The following is a 16320-nucleotide window of genomic DNA, read 5'->3' as shown; positions in this document are numbered from 1 at the left end:
AAGCTCATGCATCATAAAGTAGGTGAGTTTTTTGGGGGAAAGTTTCCATTCAGGGTTTTTCCACTGAATTTAGAGAACAGGCTCTATCTCGTATGTATTTCATTCTTTTTCTGACTGCAAGATTTTGGTATTTCCACCTACAGCCGAGAGAAAGGAGGTGAGGCAGGTGGTGTGCGGCGGAGAGGAGGTGGAAAAGATGAATGACACCCAGCAGCGTAGTTCATCATCTCAGACGCCTTATCTGAGGGTGAGGGTGGTCAGGAAAAATGTGATCGCGTGCTCCCCCCCCCCCTCATAACCTATCCATCAAGGTCAAGACATATTGGAAAAACAAGGAACGGATGAGAGGAATGAAAGAGCACGGCCGGGGGCAAAGACGAGCAGGTCAAACCCAACACCCAATCAGCCCCGCAGCTGAACGCTAGCCAGTAAAGTGGAAACGGCCACCTCTCGATGATCCTACGCAGAGGACGACAGTGGGTTTCGTGCATGAAGAGGACACCTCTCCTGTGAGAGAACCCCGCTTGTCAATGAGTTCATGAATACAGAGTGAAAAAGATGAGAGAGGGAACGTCCCAGTTTCTTTTTTGGGACAAACACGAAACACAAACGGCTACGATAGAGCATGAAAACTTACAAATGCCTGATAAACTCCTGGAGAAATTAAACCTTAATGACCCAGTTTCCACAAAATGCTAAGTCATCAAACTACTGGCCTGTATATGTAGTGAAAGCTACATCGTATTGGACAGGTTTTGCTTTACAACCATCACAATAAGGAAAATATCCATTTCTGTGTGAATTCACATCAAATCAATACGCACACAAGCTGTTAGCCCAGTTCTTGGTTGATTTGCCAACTCACAGATTCAACATTCATCCTCTAAAGCTGAAGAAAGTCACTGGTAATGGTTGATTTCCACACTGAACACAATCGCCAATTTAAACCATTGGATAACTGCTTTCTTTTCAAATTTAGATTTTGATATTTGATCATTCAGCCTTAAGTAAGTTGTAGGATTTCTTATCCTGATTTGGAAACACGCCGTTTCTGCAAATGCAGTCTTGGCCAAAGGTGCCAGTGGAATCTCTTATCTCAGGCCTTCCAGCCATTCTCTCCAGTGAAGCAGAAATGTTAAATAATTTGTGTGCGTTTGAAAAAGTATCCAACCACAGTTACTCGACGTGGCCGACGACGCTGCAAATAAAACACGAGCGGGAAAGGACAGGAAGCGAAACAGACACGGTCGAATAAAAAAGGCAAATCTAAAAGCAGAAGTTAGCCCACTTTACTCCATTGTTCGGATTCTGGCGGCAGCACCTGCGCTGCATACTCACATGGGATCAATGAAGTAGAAAGAGCCGGTGTGACATAAGTATGAGGAACTTTCTTTCTGAAAATAGGCTCTCAAGGTCTTAAAATGCAAGAGAAGCAGCAAGTGCGTACGAGCTGTTTCTTGCGATCATAACCGAGATGAACAAGGCATAGAACTGTTGGAGTTTTCTAACATTCAAATGAAAGAGGACGAAAACTGGAAACACGGAGCAGAATTGAGAAAATTAGTGCGAAAACACGCCTCCACTGACAGCACTTAGATCCACCACATTAAAACCTGTGGAAATCCGCGTCGGGCTGCCACGATGGGAGATGTTGAGAGGAAAATAACACCTTTCACCCCCCACTTGGAGCAGGAAAATTACACACTCTGCACAGCACACTCAGCACTCAACAGCAGAATAACACCCACATGTTCTTCCCAGAAATCCGCAAAGTCACGATAAGAATGCAACACTTGCACAGGGGATTGGTGGGATAACAGGGGGGGGTGTCCGCTGTCCAAGTGCACGCTCTGAGCCAAAGCATTGTTGGACCCATGCAAGGTGGGGATGGGTGCGTTTTGAACTCTCTGTTCTCCGTCCAGATGTTTCTTGTTGTCTGACTAAGAGCTGGGGAAAGGGAGGGAAGGGGAGGAGAGGGGGGTGGGGGGGGATTACACAACTCACTCTCCCTCTCACTCCCTCGCTAACCCACCGAGTGCTTATGCTGAGCAGGAAGGAGGAAGCTGTGAATTTCCTCAGAAACAGAAAGCAAAAAAAAAACTTGAAGCAGACACAGAACGATGGACCATCCCTGTCATTGTTTCTTTTATTTCAGTTATTTACTTTATCGATTATTATTGAGACGCAGACACGTCTTCTCCAACATTATACATCACAAAATCTGTTACTTAATAAAGCAGAAAATAACTTCTTTCTTCTTTCTCGATGCAGTTACACTCCACAGTTCCTCTAGCACTTTGTCAATCCCATTTATATCTATGAAAGGTAGTTATTAGAAAAAAGAAGATTGTCGTCCCTGCAATATTGCGTCAACCTGTCCAGGGTGGACGCTGCTCGTCACCTGACGTGAGCTGATTCGCTCCAGACCCTGAAAGGAGACGCGGCACAGATGATGGATGAAGTGATTTTTATTATCGTTCAATGCAATTTAACCGTACTGCAAAACTACAGCCTCCGAAATGAAACTTTGCTTTGAAATCATCTCTAAAACGTCATAACCGTCATTAGAATTGGATTTATCGCAGGCATGTGGTATTAAAGTATTTTGGATGTATCTAATAAAGAGTCTGAGTCCATTTCCCCATTGACCAATGACAGCATATATAGCAGAGCTGCCTCAGAGCGATGACAGGACACCTCGACGAGCACGTGCATTATTACTCTTTGTGCTCCCGATTATTAAACCATCACAGTTCAATATTTGTCAAAGCTTCTCAAGGGAAAACGTTTTTTATTTGTGAGCTCTCCGATACAATCCCACAAGGCAGCGGCACAACGCTGAAGCCAACAAAGGAGAAAATCATTTTCATTTGGCAAATGTGCCGGATAAGCAACTGTGCCACGGCAGGAGGGAAGAATTCCAGATGTGAAGAAGAGCATCAATAGGTGTATTGATAAGTGACGCAGTCTGTAAATCCTGCTTGTTGCCAGTGTTCTGCAGTTAAGGCCAATCTTCTCCTGCTAATAGAGGCTGACTTGTGGAGAACCAGATGAGAGCCGAACATCAGTGTGAGGGACATGCTCAATTTCACAGGGAAAAGGCCACTAAAAGCCTCGTCTCAATCCCATTCTCTCTGACTCTCTTCTGTTTGTGTGTGTTTTGCCCCCCTTTGGTTTCCCCCATGAGCTTCCAGCCTTAATTCTGAATTATTTAGCTTTCCTCTCCCCGCGCTCCACTGCTGTCATTATGCTAACACCAAACTGGTGGCAGGTGTAACGTTTTCTCCACCTTTTTAAGATGGGAAACGGGATTGAGGACGCTCATCTGCCTTTCAGCACCTACCTCTTGTATGAGGCCCGTTCTGTGAGGAGGTTTCTCTGCAGCACATTTTAACAACATGGCAATTAAATGTGCTTTATATCGAATATAAAAAGCCATCAAATCAAATGAAAGAGCAACACAACTGTAACAAAGCCATTAAAAAAATGTGAGTGCAGAGGAATGTTATTGCATCTCAATCATAGACTGTGTATAAAGATGGATGATGCGTCCCCACTTCCTCCCATTGTACAGAAATGAAGCCAAGAATATCCCGGATGCAGGTGCCACCATCTTGGCTCCTTTGTATCAAAGTCCCACTGATAAACATGCTCGACCAGTCAGGTCAAGTTCAGCTGTCAATCATCACCCCCATTTTTATGGCATGAATGATTAAAACCAAACATATTTTGATTTAGATTTTGACCTGAGTTTGGTCCATGTTCCATCCACTAACCTGGAAAAAGGAGCAGGGTCAATGGTCTTTACTGCAGCCAGCCACCAGGTGGCGATCAAGATGATTAGGCTTGATTTTTCAGGAGCTGTCATTTTGTCGATTTTTATCTTTTATATACATTTATAGGATCTCAATCCGTGTGTATATAACCAGATTTCTAACAAATGTAGTGTATTGAGTAGACAGATCTGAAAATGCTGATATGAATCTGCAAGTGTGTAGAAAATAATGGCCCCAGTTAATATTTTAAAGAAATATCATCAATCACAGATAAACTTGTGCTACAAGAGATTTACAAGGACAATAAATGACATGGTTATTCAATAAAACAGCCTTTGATCTATCTTATTCATAAACCAACAATACAACCGCACTACAACCCTGCACATGCAACCAGTTATATATTATTATACAGAGTGAATGGACTAAAGAAAAGAGTTTCATGATGGAGACGAAACCAACGGTTTAATGAAGGAAAACAGGCCCTCACACAGCGATGTATGCCGCTAGACTAAATATAAACACGTGGACACATATACAAAACGTGTGGACGGGTCTGGAATGTTTCAGTTCTACTTAATCATAATATGTACAATGTCAGAACTGTCTTTTGTTTCCTGTGGGTTTTTTTCCTCCCCAAAGCTTCCCTGTCCACCACATTAAGGATTCCTGAAGTTTCTGTGAAAAACAGCACGAGAACTTCCAAAGCAGATAAAAGCTTAAAGTAGTTTCTGTGGCCTTTGTTAACAGTGACAATTACAATTGAATTAGTATGCGAGCTGGCAGCGTATTTCAGAATCATAATGGGGGGAAAAAAAGGTCCAACAATGTAGAATTTGAAGGACTCAGAGGGCTGGTGTGAAACCCCCGGAATACAAATGAACATCTGTAAAAGACGTGGTTGTGATTTCTCTTGTACTCCGGTCGTTTAACCTTCAACTGCACAATCTGGGTTTAATTCCGCCGAGAAGAACCCTGAACCCGCTGATGCGTCCTGGATAGAGGAAATGATGGTGGGGAGGGGGGGGGCGGTTTCTTACATAAACAAGTTACACATTATGATGACATATTTATTCTCCGAGCCTTTAATCACTAATCTGATTAATATTCAACTTTGAATTCAAAGGCCTAAATTCATACTGTGCAGTTTATTAGCGCTGAGTCACCAATTTGAGTATCGGATGCAAACTGCAAACACATGGCTTCAAGCTCACTTTTTTATGGTTTTACACCACAGGGCCACTTAAGAGGTCCTTGCAGATATGAGAAAGAAACAAACACTAATATTTAACTTGTAATTATCAGCATTTTATGTACAAAGCACTGGATCAAAAACAATAATTGCCAGATTAATCAGTGCTGTGTGCATAATATATTATTTCATGCGTGAAGATAATAGTGATAAAAAAGGCTGCACGTACGTTATATCTGAAATTAAACATAACAGAACACAACATCTACACAGGGGAAGAGTATAAAATTACAAATCACAGCAGAGCACGCACCCCGAGCTCAAGGTGGAGCGCGAGGAAATGATCTCTTCCGCCCTCTCTAACCTGCACCAGTGTTCCACTTTGTTTGCATGATTAACTAGAGAGCGAGCCGCGGAGAAGATCGATAAGTGGCGGCCTTTCGCGGCCACCGAGTCCAACGCTGCAACCCCACCTCTGTGCCGTTCCTATTCCGCAGCCAATTGTGTGATATGATCAATACGCGTTGGTAATGGGATATCGGCGCTTCTCGTGGCGATTGTGTGGCAAAGGCCAGAGAAAATCCATGATTAGTGCAACGTATAAACACTCCTTCTATACTTAGCTGGCACCAGGCAGCGCGTCACCGGGGAGCGTATTATTCGATTCCTTTGGCAAAGAGATAAAATATGAAGCTTATCTCCCCCCCAGGAAGAGGGTGCTGATGTATTAGAGTGTGTGTTTGTGTGTGTGGGTGGGGGGGCGATTGCTGTGCCTCTCCCCTGCAGCACAGTCCAGATCCTAATCTGTTCCCAACCACAGGAAATGGCTACAATCAGTCTACTACACCACAACAACTCAAATTACACTGCTGGCAACAGTACTGCTCCGACAACGGCCGCACCGACGGGTGGCTGATCCGTGCGAGTGTCACTTCAGACGGTCGTGGACGAAGACAGATGCCAGTCAAGGTCTGGGTAGAGAAGGAAAAAAAAAATCCTGGCAACTGATTAACGAATGAATAGTCAAAATCAATTAAAGGAGAAGAGGAAAGAAAAAGCATCTCCAGTGATCTGGTTTGAGAGGAGCTGCAGGGGAGGGATTCAGCCATCTGGCTCGCCACTGCAGAGACAGGACTGTGGCCTCGCCTTTCTTGTTCCTCTGCAGAGCGATGGCGCCCAGCAGAGCATGGCTGGCCGCGGAGAGACTCAGGCGCCATTCCGCCGCATGCCCGTGCTAATTACCCCCAACAACCACGGTGCAGATGGAGCCTCTTTAGAAATCAGGCGGCGTCCATAAGGCCCTGCGATCTCTCTGTCCATCTCTGGTGGAATGGCAGAATCGGCAGATTGTTGTCATGGTGAACGTGTTTCCTCAGAGTGTCCCCAGAGGGTAGTCAGATAAGATAATTATGAGAGGATGCTAACAGAAGGAGCCAAGTCTCTGGAGGTTTCCACGTATGCAGGAATTAAAGGTAAATCTGCTGTCCCTGGAAATGCCCTTTCCTGGATTCGCCGTGAGCTGCATTTACATGACATCGCTTGAATTCTGCCTCTCAGGCTGAGGGATTAGGTCAACTCAAAGTTCTCCACACAAACACCGTGCCAGCACTTCAGAATGAGAGCCGTCCCTGAGGAATGCAGAGCGGAGGACGGAGAGACGGAGGCAGATGAATGTTGCGAGGGTTGTTTTTTTTTGGTGGAGGAGTGGTTTTTAAAAACATGATAAAGTGAGTGGTTTTCAGTACCAACCAGCTGAGTCACGTTCAAACCGCTGAGAGAGACTCGTCTGATACATGCAGCGCTGCAATGAATCACGGAGCAAATAAATCCTGCTTCATTTCACTTGGTTTATACGAGACGTCTAAAAGCTAAGTCGCCTTTTACAGGTTAAGTCACTGGCCAATAACACAGAGGTTACATTTTCTGCATGTTTTGTGGTTTAATCAACTTCTTCCTTGTCACAGATAAACATTTGTTTATGACTTTGTATGCTTTAGTCTTTGTGCACTGAAAAGACAAACAGGAAACAAGGTGACTTTTCAACCTCCGTGTGTGGATTTGCTTTTTATTCGAGATTTAAACATTCATCCGAACGTGGGGGGAAAAGTTCATATTCGGACAATGATGACACATCTAAATTCTAAACAGAGGCTACAGTCTAGAAGTGTATCATAGCGTCTGAAGTAGTTTATGCCTGATTTTTATTCGAACAATACTCTAGTATGGATGCAAGTGACCTCATAAAAAGATTGGTTGGGCAATAATCTTAAATTTCAAATTTATACTCAAGTCTCAATAAGCACAATCAAGACTCTGGGTATAATGCAGTACAAGTATATCTTAGTTTTTTTCTGGATCCCAGTGCATCATAGCTCTGCACTGAAGAATATTAAACCACTGTCAGATGTTAATATAGAACCGATATGAAATTCCTCCCAGGACCTTTCTACCCACGAGGCTTAATATTCCCTTTTATTAGTCCTGTCGGGAATCAAACAGAGCTGTGAGATTAACACATATACACACACACACATCACTAGAATACATGCATTCTGGTCACATTAAAAAATCCAACTCTCAACCCCTTGATTGTTATGCAGCAGCATTTCTGCCCAAATTGTCACATCACGGACCACAGTGGCACCTCTTCAAATTGGGGCCTGAGCGGATGAGCGCTCTTTGTTTGCATTTGGCTGCAAACCATTTGGATTCAGTCTGGTTTTGGGTGGAAAGGGCTCAGCTGTGCACCAATCATGAGCGAGCGTGTAGTGTAGAAACCAGTAAAGCAAAAAGTTGATTTCATTTATTGCTTTAAAATCGAGGGTTAACTTCTCTCTTGCCTGAGGGCGATTTAAGACTTTGCATCGAGCCTCAAATCATCTCCAGTACCACATGTTGTGGTCGCGGTGGTTTGTGTAACTCGCAGCACATGCAGATGCACCAGGTATTCACTCTCTGCAGAAGGTCAGAAGTGAAAAGGGCTCTGGTTTGAATTTCAAATTCACTTCCTGTTTCTTTATCCCACGGCACTTGAGCAGCCGGCCTGCAGAGTTGCACTCGCGTACGTGCGATCCTTCATTTGCACTTAATGAAAATCGACCTCAACTACTGTGTGATTCATTGAACTGTTGCATTATACAACAAACTACTTAACTGCTTTCCTGCTTAAGCGTGCGGTATGCATTCTTCCTCCCACATAGCACCACAAGCTGTATTCGTTCACAGCCTCGAATGCATTCACTTTAACGAGAGCCGATCCATGACAGACTGTGAGAGATGATATCACACTAATGAATGTGCAGAAAGGTCGAATCCTTAGTTCCTGCTGAATATAGACACAAGCCCTCTTTATCGGAAAAGGAAGATTTCTCCCGTACAATGAGCAAACTACCAGGTTGCTGAGAAAGTACTCAAGCAAACAAACAACTGAAATTTAAAGTCCAACCTAATATACAATTATTTTACTGCCTCTTTGCAGCAAAGTGTGACACAAAATCAAATAGAAACCAGGAAGTAGAAACGCCAAACCTCCTGAATCCACTACCTTCTGACAAGTGATTTTCATCCACTTCACTTCTTATTGACTTTCTCCGAGGTAGTTTACCTAAAATTGGATCACTTGAGTCTTTTAAAAAGGTCTCTGTCCAGTTGCTGTCAAAGCTATTTCTGCTTTTATTACATATACAACACGTGAATGGCTTCCATTCATCACAGTGGATGGTGTCCTTCATCGTGCCGTATCTCTAACACATCTGCGAACGGGGACAGATGTTCACACTTCACTACCAGCGCTCCAGTTGTTGCGTTATTCACTTGGGACGAGAGGAAGCGGTGAAGAGAACACGGGTGCAAAATAAATACAAAAGGCAACAGAAGTCACATATTTACTCAGATGTTCAGGTGGCGTGAATGTGTTGAATTAGCAATTTTTACTAGTACAGTTACAACATATTCGTACATCCCTTGTTCACTCAATCTATTCATATCCCGAGTGTCATGCAGCCACTACACAGCGCCAGTGCAAACACCAGAGAAGTATAAAGACACCTTTCAACGCCTGGTCTGAGATGCTAAGGATATCCAAATGTTGTTACAGCTGCTGCATAGACAACTTGTATTTTAACAGTGTAATTTCTTACTCAGCCGACGAGAAAAATTAGATAACTTGAACAGAAGCAGCCGGGGCATGTGAACTCGCTGCCGTTTCTCCGGCTGCTGCTTCCAAGGAAATGCTTATTTTTAGGCCCAGCGAATACTAAGACCGTCTTTCAACTTGAGGAAGTTCAAGGTCTTTCCTGCCGCAAAGCATCCGCCCTAATGAAGTGACCTCGGGCAGGATTCTGAATTCCTACCAGCTCTGGGAATACTGCGTCTGCACTCTCGCCTCAGTGTGCAAACAGGTTTAGAGGTTAAAATGTATTGAAACTATAGGAAGGCTCAATGCATTGCTTTAACTGCTACTATATCCCCTTTGGATTTAAGGAATATGGAATATTTTATACCCGAGTCATATTTTTTGAGCTTTGCTAACCAGGTGATCATCAGGTCAAAGTTAGAGCGAGGACTTAATTACTCTTCTACCTTATAACTTGTCTGATATGGATGGAGTTCGGCTAGTTAAGGCTAAGTAAACAGAGAAGGTGGATTAAAGATTCAACAAAGGATGTGTAGGCTGGAATACTTTTATTCAGCTATTGGAACCCTTTTCCCAATTGCCCCTGAACTCTCCATGTCATTGTGTAGCTTAGTCTCATAGCTTGTCATTAACACCCGGGATAAAAGCCTATTTTCATCCACAATCATTGTTTCTAGACCAGTTCTGAAAAGATGTCCATGACCTTCAGAGTAGGATTACTGCTTAGAACCCCCGGCCTAGACCCATTCACTCCTTGTCAATCCCATTAGCTACCAGTGGCACCATCCCAGCTGTGCAACCCAGGACGTGTCTCTAACGAGCTCCATTAGCCGTATTACCTGCATCCCACAGGCTCGGGGGTCACGGGGTCAACAGTAGACCAAACGTGGAGATTAAATTACCCCTGAGGGAGGCAGGGCTGGTGTCTACGTGGTCACTGCCTCCTCACCACAAACACAGATTTGAGAGTAGTAGGTGGGCTGGCATTTACCTTGTCCTTTTCCGGTTCACTCTCTCTGATCTCATTTCCAACCACACACAGCTCAGTAAGACTGGGATTGCCATCTTAAAAGCGTAACTGGCAATCTAGTGACTGTATTACTCGAGAAGTCAATTAAAGAAACAGAAAAACAACATGTGAAAGAGAGAACTCTCGGTGAACATACTGAAAAACTAAAATAAGTGGTCCCACAGAGTTACAGCTAATGGCGAGGCAGGGGTACGGACTTGTCTGTCAAAGTCGTCTATTCATTCTTTCTTTTCCTTCTCAACTGAAGAGGAAAATATTTTAAACACCAAGTCGAACGACTTTATAACGAGAAAGGGTTTGCAAACTCAGCGGTGCAGCTCTAAGGAGCTTTTCAGCCACTTTTAGTTCATTAGTTGTCTCGGGTTCGTGACTGCTACAGTTAATTAAACTTGATTTTTAAAGATTCAGAGAGCTGTCAGACACCCATTGTACTCTTGCATCGAGTAGCAGCCGGAAAAAGTTTGCATGTAGCAACTGACAAAGCAGCGAGTGAACACAGGATTTAAATAGTCAGAAGGTGCAAGTAATAATCAGACTGTTCTTCACTTGCTGGTGATGCTGCTCAGTTCCTGTGTGCAGCTAACAACACTAGATCTGCTTGCTCTGCCATCTAAACCCAATTTCCCTGCGTTGTCTCCGCTCCTGCTGCTTTTGAGAAAGATGCTTGAGGTCCTGGAAGCTCGTTCTTCTCCAGATTCTATTCCATCCACAGAAAGCAAAAGAAAAAAAAGACAAGCTATTGTTTCTTGTGGGGGAACAACTCCATGCTGAACCCGCAATTATTTTCATCAGCAGTTTGGTTTGAGACTATTTCCTGTAGGAGGTGGCCAATCAGGCAAAAGGCAGAGTTTCAATATTGTGCTGCTGTTTTTTCTGTCCTTTATAGGTCTGAAAAACAATGAAATTAATGCCAACTCTCCATTTGTTTAATCAACTACCTGACAATGACAACAGATGGAACCCCATTCAAAATATGCATGGTAATCCTTTCTTATATTGCCTTTGCTGAAGTATCAATAGCAGAAAAACCCAATTTATTATAGGACAAAGAGGAAAATCCTAATTTTCTGTGAGTGGATGCAGCATCGTCTGTGTGGGAAGTCCTGTCAGGCACCGGGAAACCTCTGGGCTCAGCCAACAGTGATTCAATGTGAAGACAGGTAGTGTAACATCTCACACACACACACACACACACACACACACACACACACACACACACACACACACACACACACACACACACACACACACACACACACACACACACACACACACACACACACACACACACACACACACACACACACACACACACACAGAGAGAGAGAGAAACAAAAGCACAGCAGCACACACAAACATATCCGCTTGAGTCATCCCAAAGGAATTCACAACTACCTCACTAACAAGAAAAAAAACAGTGCAAAAGAGAGCGCGGAGCTGAGTCTTTGTCTTTCAGACGCCGCCTGAGGCGCAGACTCCTGGATGTGTAACTTTGAGCTGAGAAGAAGCATCTCTCCAAACTCCAGTGCTCATTAAGCTTCCTTTCAGAGCCTTGTGGTGAAGACAAATGCTTCACTACCCCTTATAAAATATATAATCAGGGGGGTTTACCGACTTTCTAAATGAAGGTCATCTTGATACTTTGCAAGTGCTACTTCATCTCCTGGAGTCTGTTCACTTGTTCTCACACTCGCCTTTTAAAAAGGTTTATTTTTCAATGATTACAGATTTCTTTAGATTCTGAGTGCTCTGATGAATTCAGGTCAGGTGGTTCAGGTCAATGCAGAGTCACGTGCTGGTCTTTTTACATCCACGTAACAAACCACCAGTTCAGGCAAATGCTGACGTTTCCTGTTGCAGCAACTCAAGACAGGGTTTTTTTTCTAAATGCTCCAGTTGTGCAATTTCAGAGACACCTGTTAAATGTGGACCAGAGGCCAAGACGGAAGAATTAAATGAATAACTTTGCGTGTAGAAGGTCTGAAACTCACCCAAATGTACATGATTTGTTCCCCATCCTGTTAATACTGAAACCGATTTTTGCATATCACGCTGGCGCATTTACTCATCCCACTGCAGCTCATTGCGTTTTAATTTACTTACTGATGACCACAACAAACCGTGTAACCTTCTCATTGTTGCAAAAGGAGGATGCATGAATGGACATTTCCCTTTTCAACCGTTTTCAAAATGTCCCCTCACAAACCATTAAAAGCTCAAATCATGAGAAACGCTTCCCCCCCCCCGTGCTCTGCTCAGCGTGCACTTTAACTTAATGATAATGCACTGGAGCACATACTGGGATCAATGCCAACGTTTAAACTTTTATTGTTATTAGGGTCGGCCAACGGCGGCTACAGTTAACTAGTGGAGAAGCACATGCCTTCCGTCCGAGCGCTACACTCTCACCGAGAGCCTCAGTGTGATGCAGGTCACACAACTTTACACCCAACGTCAACACCCACTCCGAGCGTCAAACTAATCCAAGGATATTAAACGCGTAAGAGGAAGGAGCCACTGAAAGACAAAACTCCGCTTTGGAAGCTATCAATCACCGCGGAGCCGCTGATGAGAATTTTGGTCCAGAGAAAATAATCGCTCTGCTCCACCTCCTCTTCATTTGGCCGAGGCCCTGCCTCCGTGTTCTGAGCGTTAGAGCACCGGCGCCCTGACCTTTTCCTTATCATAAATCACGCACCACTGTTCTGCTGCCAGGTTTTTGTTTAACCCAATTTGTCACCGAGGACACCCTCCTCCCCCCTTCCACCAGATTCACTCTATGGGACTGGAAGAATGGGATTAGTGGGTGGATCAAAGCATGCCACCCAGACCCCTCTCTGGCCGTCTAACCATGGATGTCAGTAGCTTCTGGACCTGATCAGACAAGTCTACCGGTGCTCTCTAGACAAAGAGGGGGGGGGGAATGTCAAATGCTAAATAAATTACCATCCTAGAGTTTGATATGTTGTCATTTTCAGACATGAACTTCAGAAAATGGCCGGAAATTAAGTCTGGACATTTCCCTGAGTTTGCATTTCACATATGAGGGACGCAGCAGGAGATTGTCCGATCAGACGCATCCACAACAGGACAGGAACATTTGTGGAAGGGAAGGGAAGGCGTGGTGCCTGGGAAGAGCCGCAGGGGGCCGGACAGCGCTGCAGAAAACACAGGGATTTAGTTTACAGCTCATCAACACCTGCGTCTGACTGAGAATCGTGTTGCCTTCTTCTTCATATTCGTCTCTAACTGTTATGCGAGCGGTCCTTCTTTTTTGTCCTGGGAAATTTGGATTCTTCCAGGTTTTTTCGCAGAATTTCCTGGACATTTTCCTGCTGTATTCTCACACGGGTCTAACTCGACAAAAAACCTAAATGTCTGGAGTTCAGTGGATGATTAAAAGCAGCTACACTGGTACAAAACCAAGAAAAACGCTCACTTCTGAGAAACCAGAGCCACTTTGTTTGACACATTGGTTGTTAAATGACTTCAAAAGACTGATTCATTAAAAATTGTCAAATAAAACTCGCTCAAATATTTATTTCTACTTATTATTTCTGGAAACATGAAAAGATCAAGATCACAAACACACTGAAAGACCTCAGACTCGGCCTCAGAATTGCGCGTTGCCAGTGGGCGAACCCGATGGTGTGACGGTCGTTTCAGCCTCTGCGGTCGTGACAATTTAGGATAAACGAAACAATTCCGCGTGCAGGCAACTGTGATTCACTCACCACGCCAATTCCCGACTTGTCCCCGTACAATAATGGCGGCTCAGTGGCTCTTTTCGGAGCAGACTTCAGGATGAATAAAAGTCAATAGAGGGACTCGCCACAGCGCACTTCTACTTCTGCCGCTGCGGTTGTGCAAACTTCCTGCGGCACCCGGCATTTCCTCGTACTGGCTTTGTAAAAGCACGAATGAGCTGAGGTGGCGAGGGGAGCTTTCCAGAAGCGGAGGCCTGGGACAACGGGAAATCCAAAACCTCTAATCGCACCACAGTGTCAGACTTATGTTTCACTGGAGTCTAATTATACACAGAGGCAGGTTTTCATCTGTTCACCCTGTGCTGCCTTGGGACAGAAAAGAAAAGTCATTCTCAACTTTGGGAGAGAGTGTCAAGTAAACCTTCCATGACCCTTGAGCACTGATTTCCAAGCACTTTCATCTATTCACCCAGCTCTGTATTGATCTGCCACACCCACCTGGTACTCCAAAAGGTCAAAGGTCAAGGAAAACTGTCTTTCGCTACCCCCCCCCCCACTGCACTTGGAAGTAGACGCGTGTACAGAACCCACTTAACACCCTTTAATTTTAAGTGAAAGTAATGATGTTGTAGCCGTCACTGAAAAGCAGTTGCGAGTTCACGTCAGCGACTCAGCCCACGTACTCCTGATAACATGGAAATAAGCAGGTTTCTCTGCAACATTGTGTTGAAACATCTAATTCCACGTGACTTCTGCAGAAGACAGAAGGGAAATGAAATGTTGAGGCATCACACTTGAGGTCTGGAAAGTACAGAACCTACCACATGTGTGCAGAGGTTACACCTTATTCTCATAGGGTGTTTGCAGGCATGGTTCTTGAATGGACCCGGCCACTGTGAGCACCGTGACACACTGACAGACCACTGAGAGGAGATCTGTGGACCGGGGCCAAGATCTGGGCTCGTTGTGACAGGAGGGTTCCTGCGTAAAAATCTGAGGAGCAACTGGAACGAGATGCTGAAACATGTCAACACCTCCACACATCCACGGCAGGTGGAAATCAAACCCCATCATCTCAACACTCACCTGGGACATCTGGGGTCTGAAGTTGATCTCCTTCAGGTCCACTGACCCCGGCGAGAGGTTGTGCAACATCTGGCACAGGAGCACCCCGTCTCGCAGGGCCTGTGCCAGGTCGAAGACGGCCGCCGAGGGCCACACGACCCGGTGGTTCAGGGGCAGGACCTTGCAGTCTATCAACCACCGCCCGCATTGTCTCCACTCCTCCATGGCTGCTCCGGGGGATCTCCTCGCAAAGTAACCGGGTCCAGGAGCTGGTTCGCAGCGGGGCTGGGGGGCGGCGGTTCGCGGCGTCAGAGCAGGCTGTGGGGTCGGTTCCCTCTCAGCGCCGGGTGTCCTCAATCATTCACAATCAGCTCGATAACCAGCGGGTTTCACAACTTTACACTAATGGCAGCAGGACAGCGCGACGTGTCCCCGGTCCACACGCATGTCAGCTCTCCCGTCCCCTCGGCGTGACTCGGATGAAAACACGGTTTGGCGGAATCGGGCTCAGCAGACGGCGGCGTGACCAGAAAACGGAGACGGGCTCCGGGGACCTTCTTCATCCTCAAAAAGTTTCCCCAGCATATCCAAAAAAAGCGAAGGGTGGCGGCGGTGGAGGGTTAAACAGCTGGACGCAGCGGTTTGTCATGAACCGACTTCCCCAGTGTCTCACATTTCAGTGAACCGACACAAACACGATGTGAGGGAGACACAGACACACACACAGAAAAAACACACACAAAACAGCCTCTCAAGTCCGGTTCAGTTGTAGAAGTCCACGGTCCCCGACGGCATCGTGCGGTTCCCTCGCGTCAAAAACAAGAAGTTGCGGTAATTTCCAGGTCCAAACGGAGGTTAAACGCAGAACCGTGAGTCCGCGGCGCCTGGAGAATCACCCGCTCCCCGCAACAGCGGCTCAACATCGCCCAGCGTGTCGCGGAAACATGCCCGGAGGAAACATGGGGGTGGAGGGTGGGTTGGGGTGGGGGGGGAGAAGAGGCAGCGTTTATAACGTTTGCTTCTCCGATGGATGTTCCCTTTGCTTCGCGCCTTTTACGCACGCCCCACAAGCAGCGTTACGCGCACACACACGGCTTTTGCTTCCCTGTGATTTCTCGCCTCCCTTCCGTCCTCTCTCCCTCCGTCTCTCGCGGCTCCCTCTCCTCGTTTCCCGTTTCGGACGGAGATGTTCAGCGGTCCCCCGGTGTTCCAGCTCCAGCTCCAGCTCCGGAGCCCCGTGCGTAAACAACAACAAAAAACCTTGGGTGGGGGAAACCCGTCCGCGCGTCGGAGGTCGGTGCTGCTCCCGGTTGCTCGAACACACGCTCACACGTGCAGGTTTGTCGCGCGTAAAGGTGAAAACTTGGGTCTCGAGACTCCGGCACTTTGTTGAAGTGGCTCCACTGTTCCAGGGA

General features: G+C 45.7%; 1 protein-coding gene across 11 annotated transcripts in view; it reads right to left on the bottom strand.

Annotated features, from left to right (window-relative positions):
• The window catches only part of vav2 (vav 2 guanine nucleotide exchange factor), a 172668-nt gene extending 156348 nt beyond the window's left edge, over window positions 1-16320 (bottom strand). For all 11 annotated transcript variants that reach the window (XM_035184580.2, XM_035184581.2, XM_035184587.2 and 8 more), the window contains exon 1: window positions 14927-16320. In XM_035184580.2, the coding sequence (XP_035040471.1) occupies window positions 14927-15130 (204 nt within the window). In that variant the 5' untranslated portion in view covers window positions 15131-16320. The remainder of the gene's footprint in view (window positions 1-14926) is intronic.

This window comes from Hippoglossus stenolepis, chromosome 18 (genome assembly GCF_022539355.2).
Source record: "Hippoglossus stenolepis isolate QCI-W04-F060 chromosome 18, HSTE1.2, whole genome shotgun sequence".
NCBI lineage: Eukaryota > Metazoa > Chordata > Actinopteri > Pleuronectiformes > Pleuronectidae > Hippoglossus > Hippoglossus stenolepis.
Note: the sequence above shows the minus strand (reverse complement) of the source record. Positions and strands in the feature narration are given on the sequence as shown.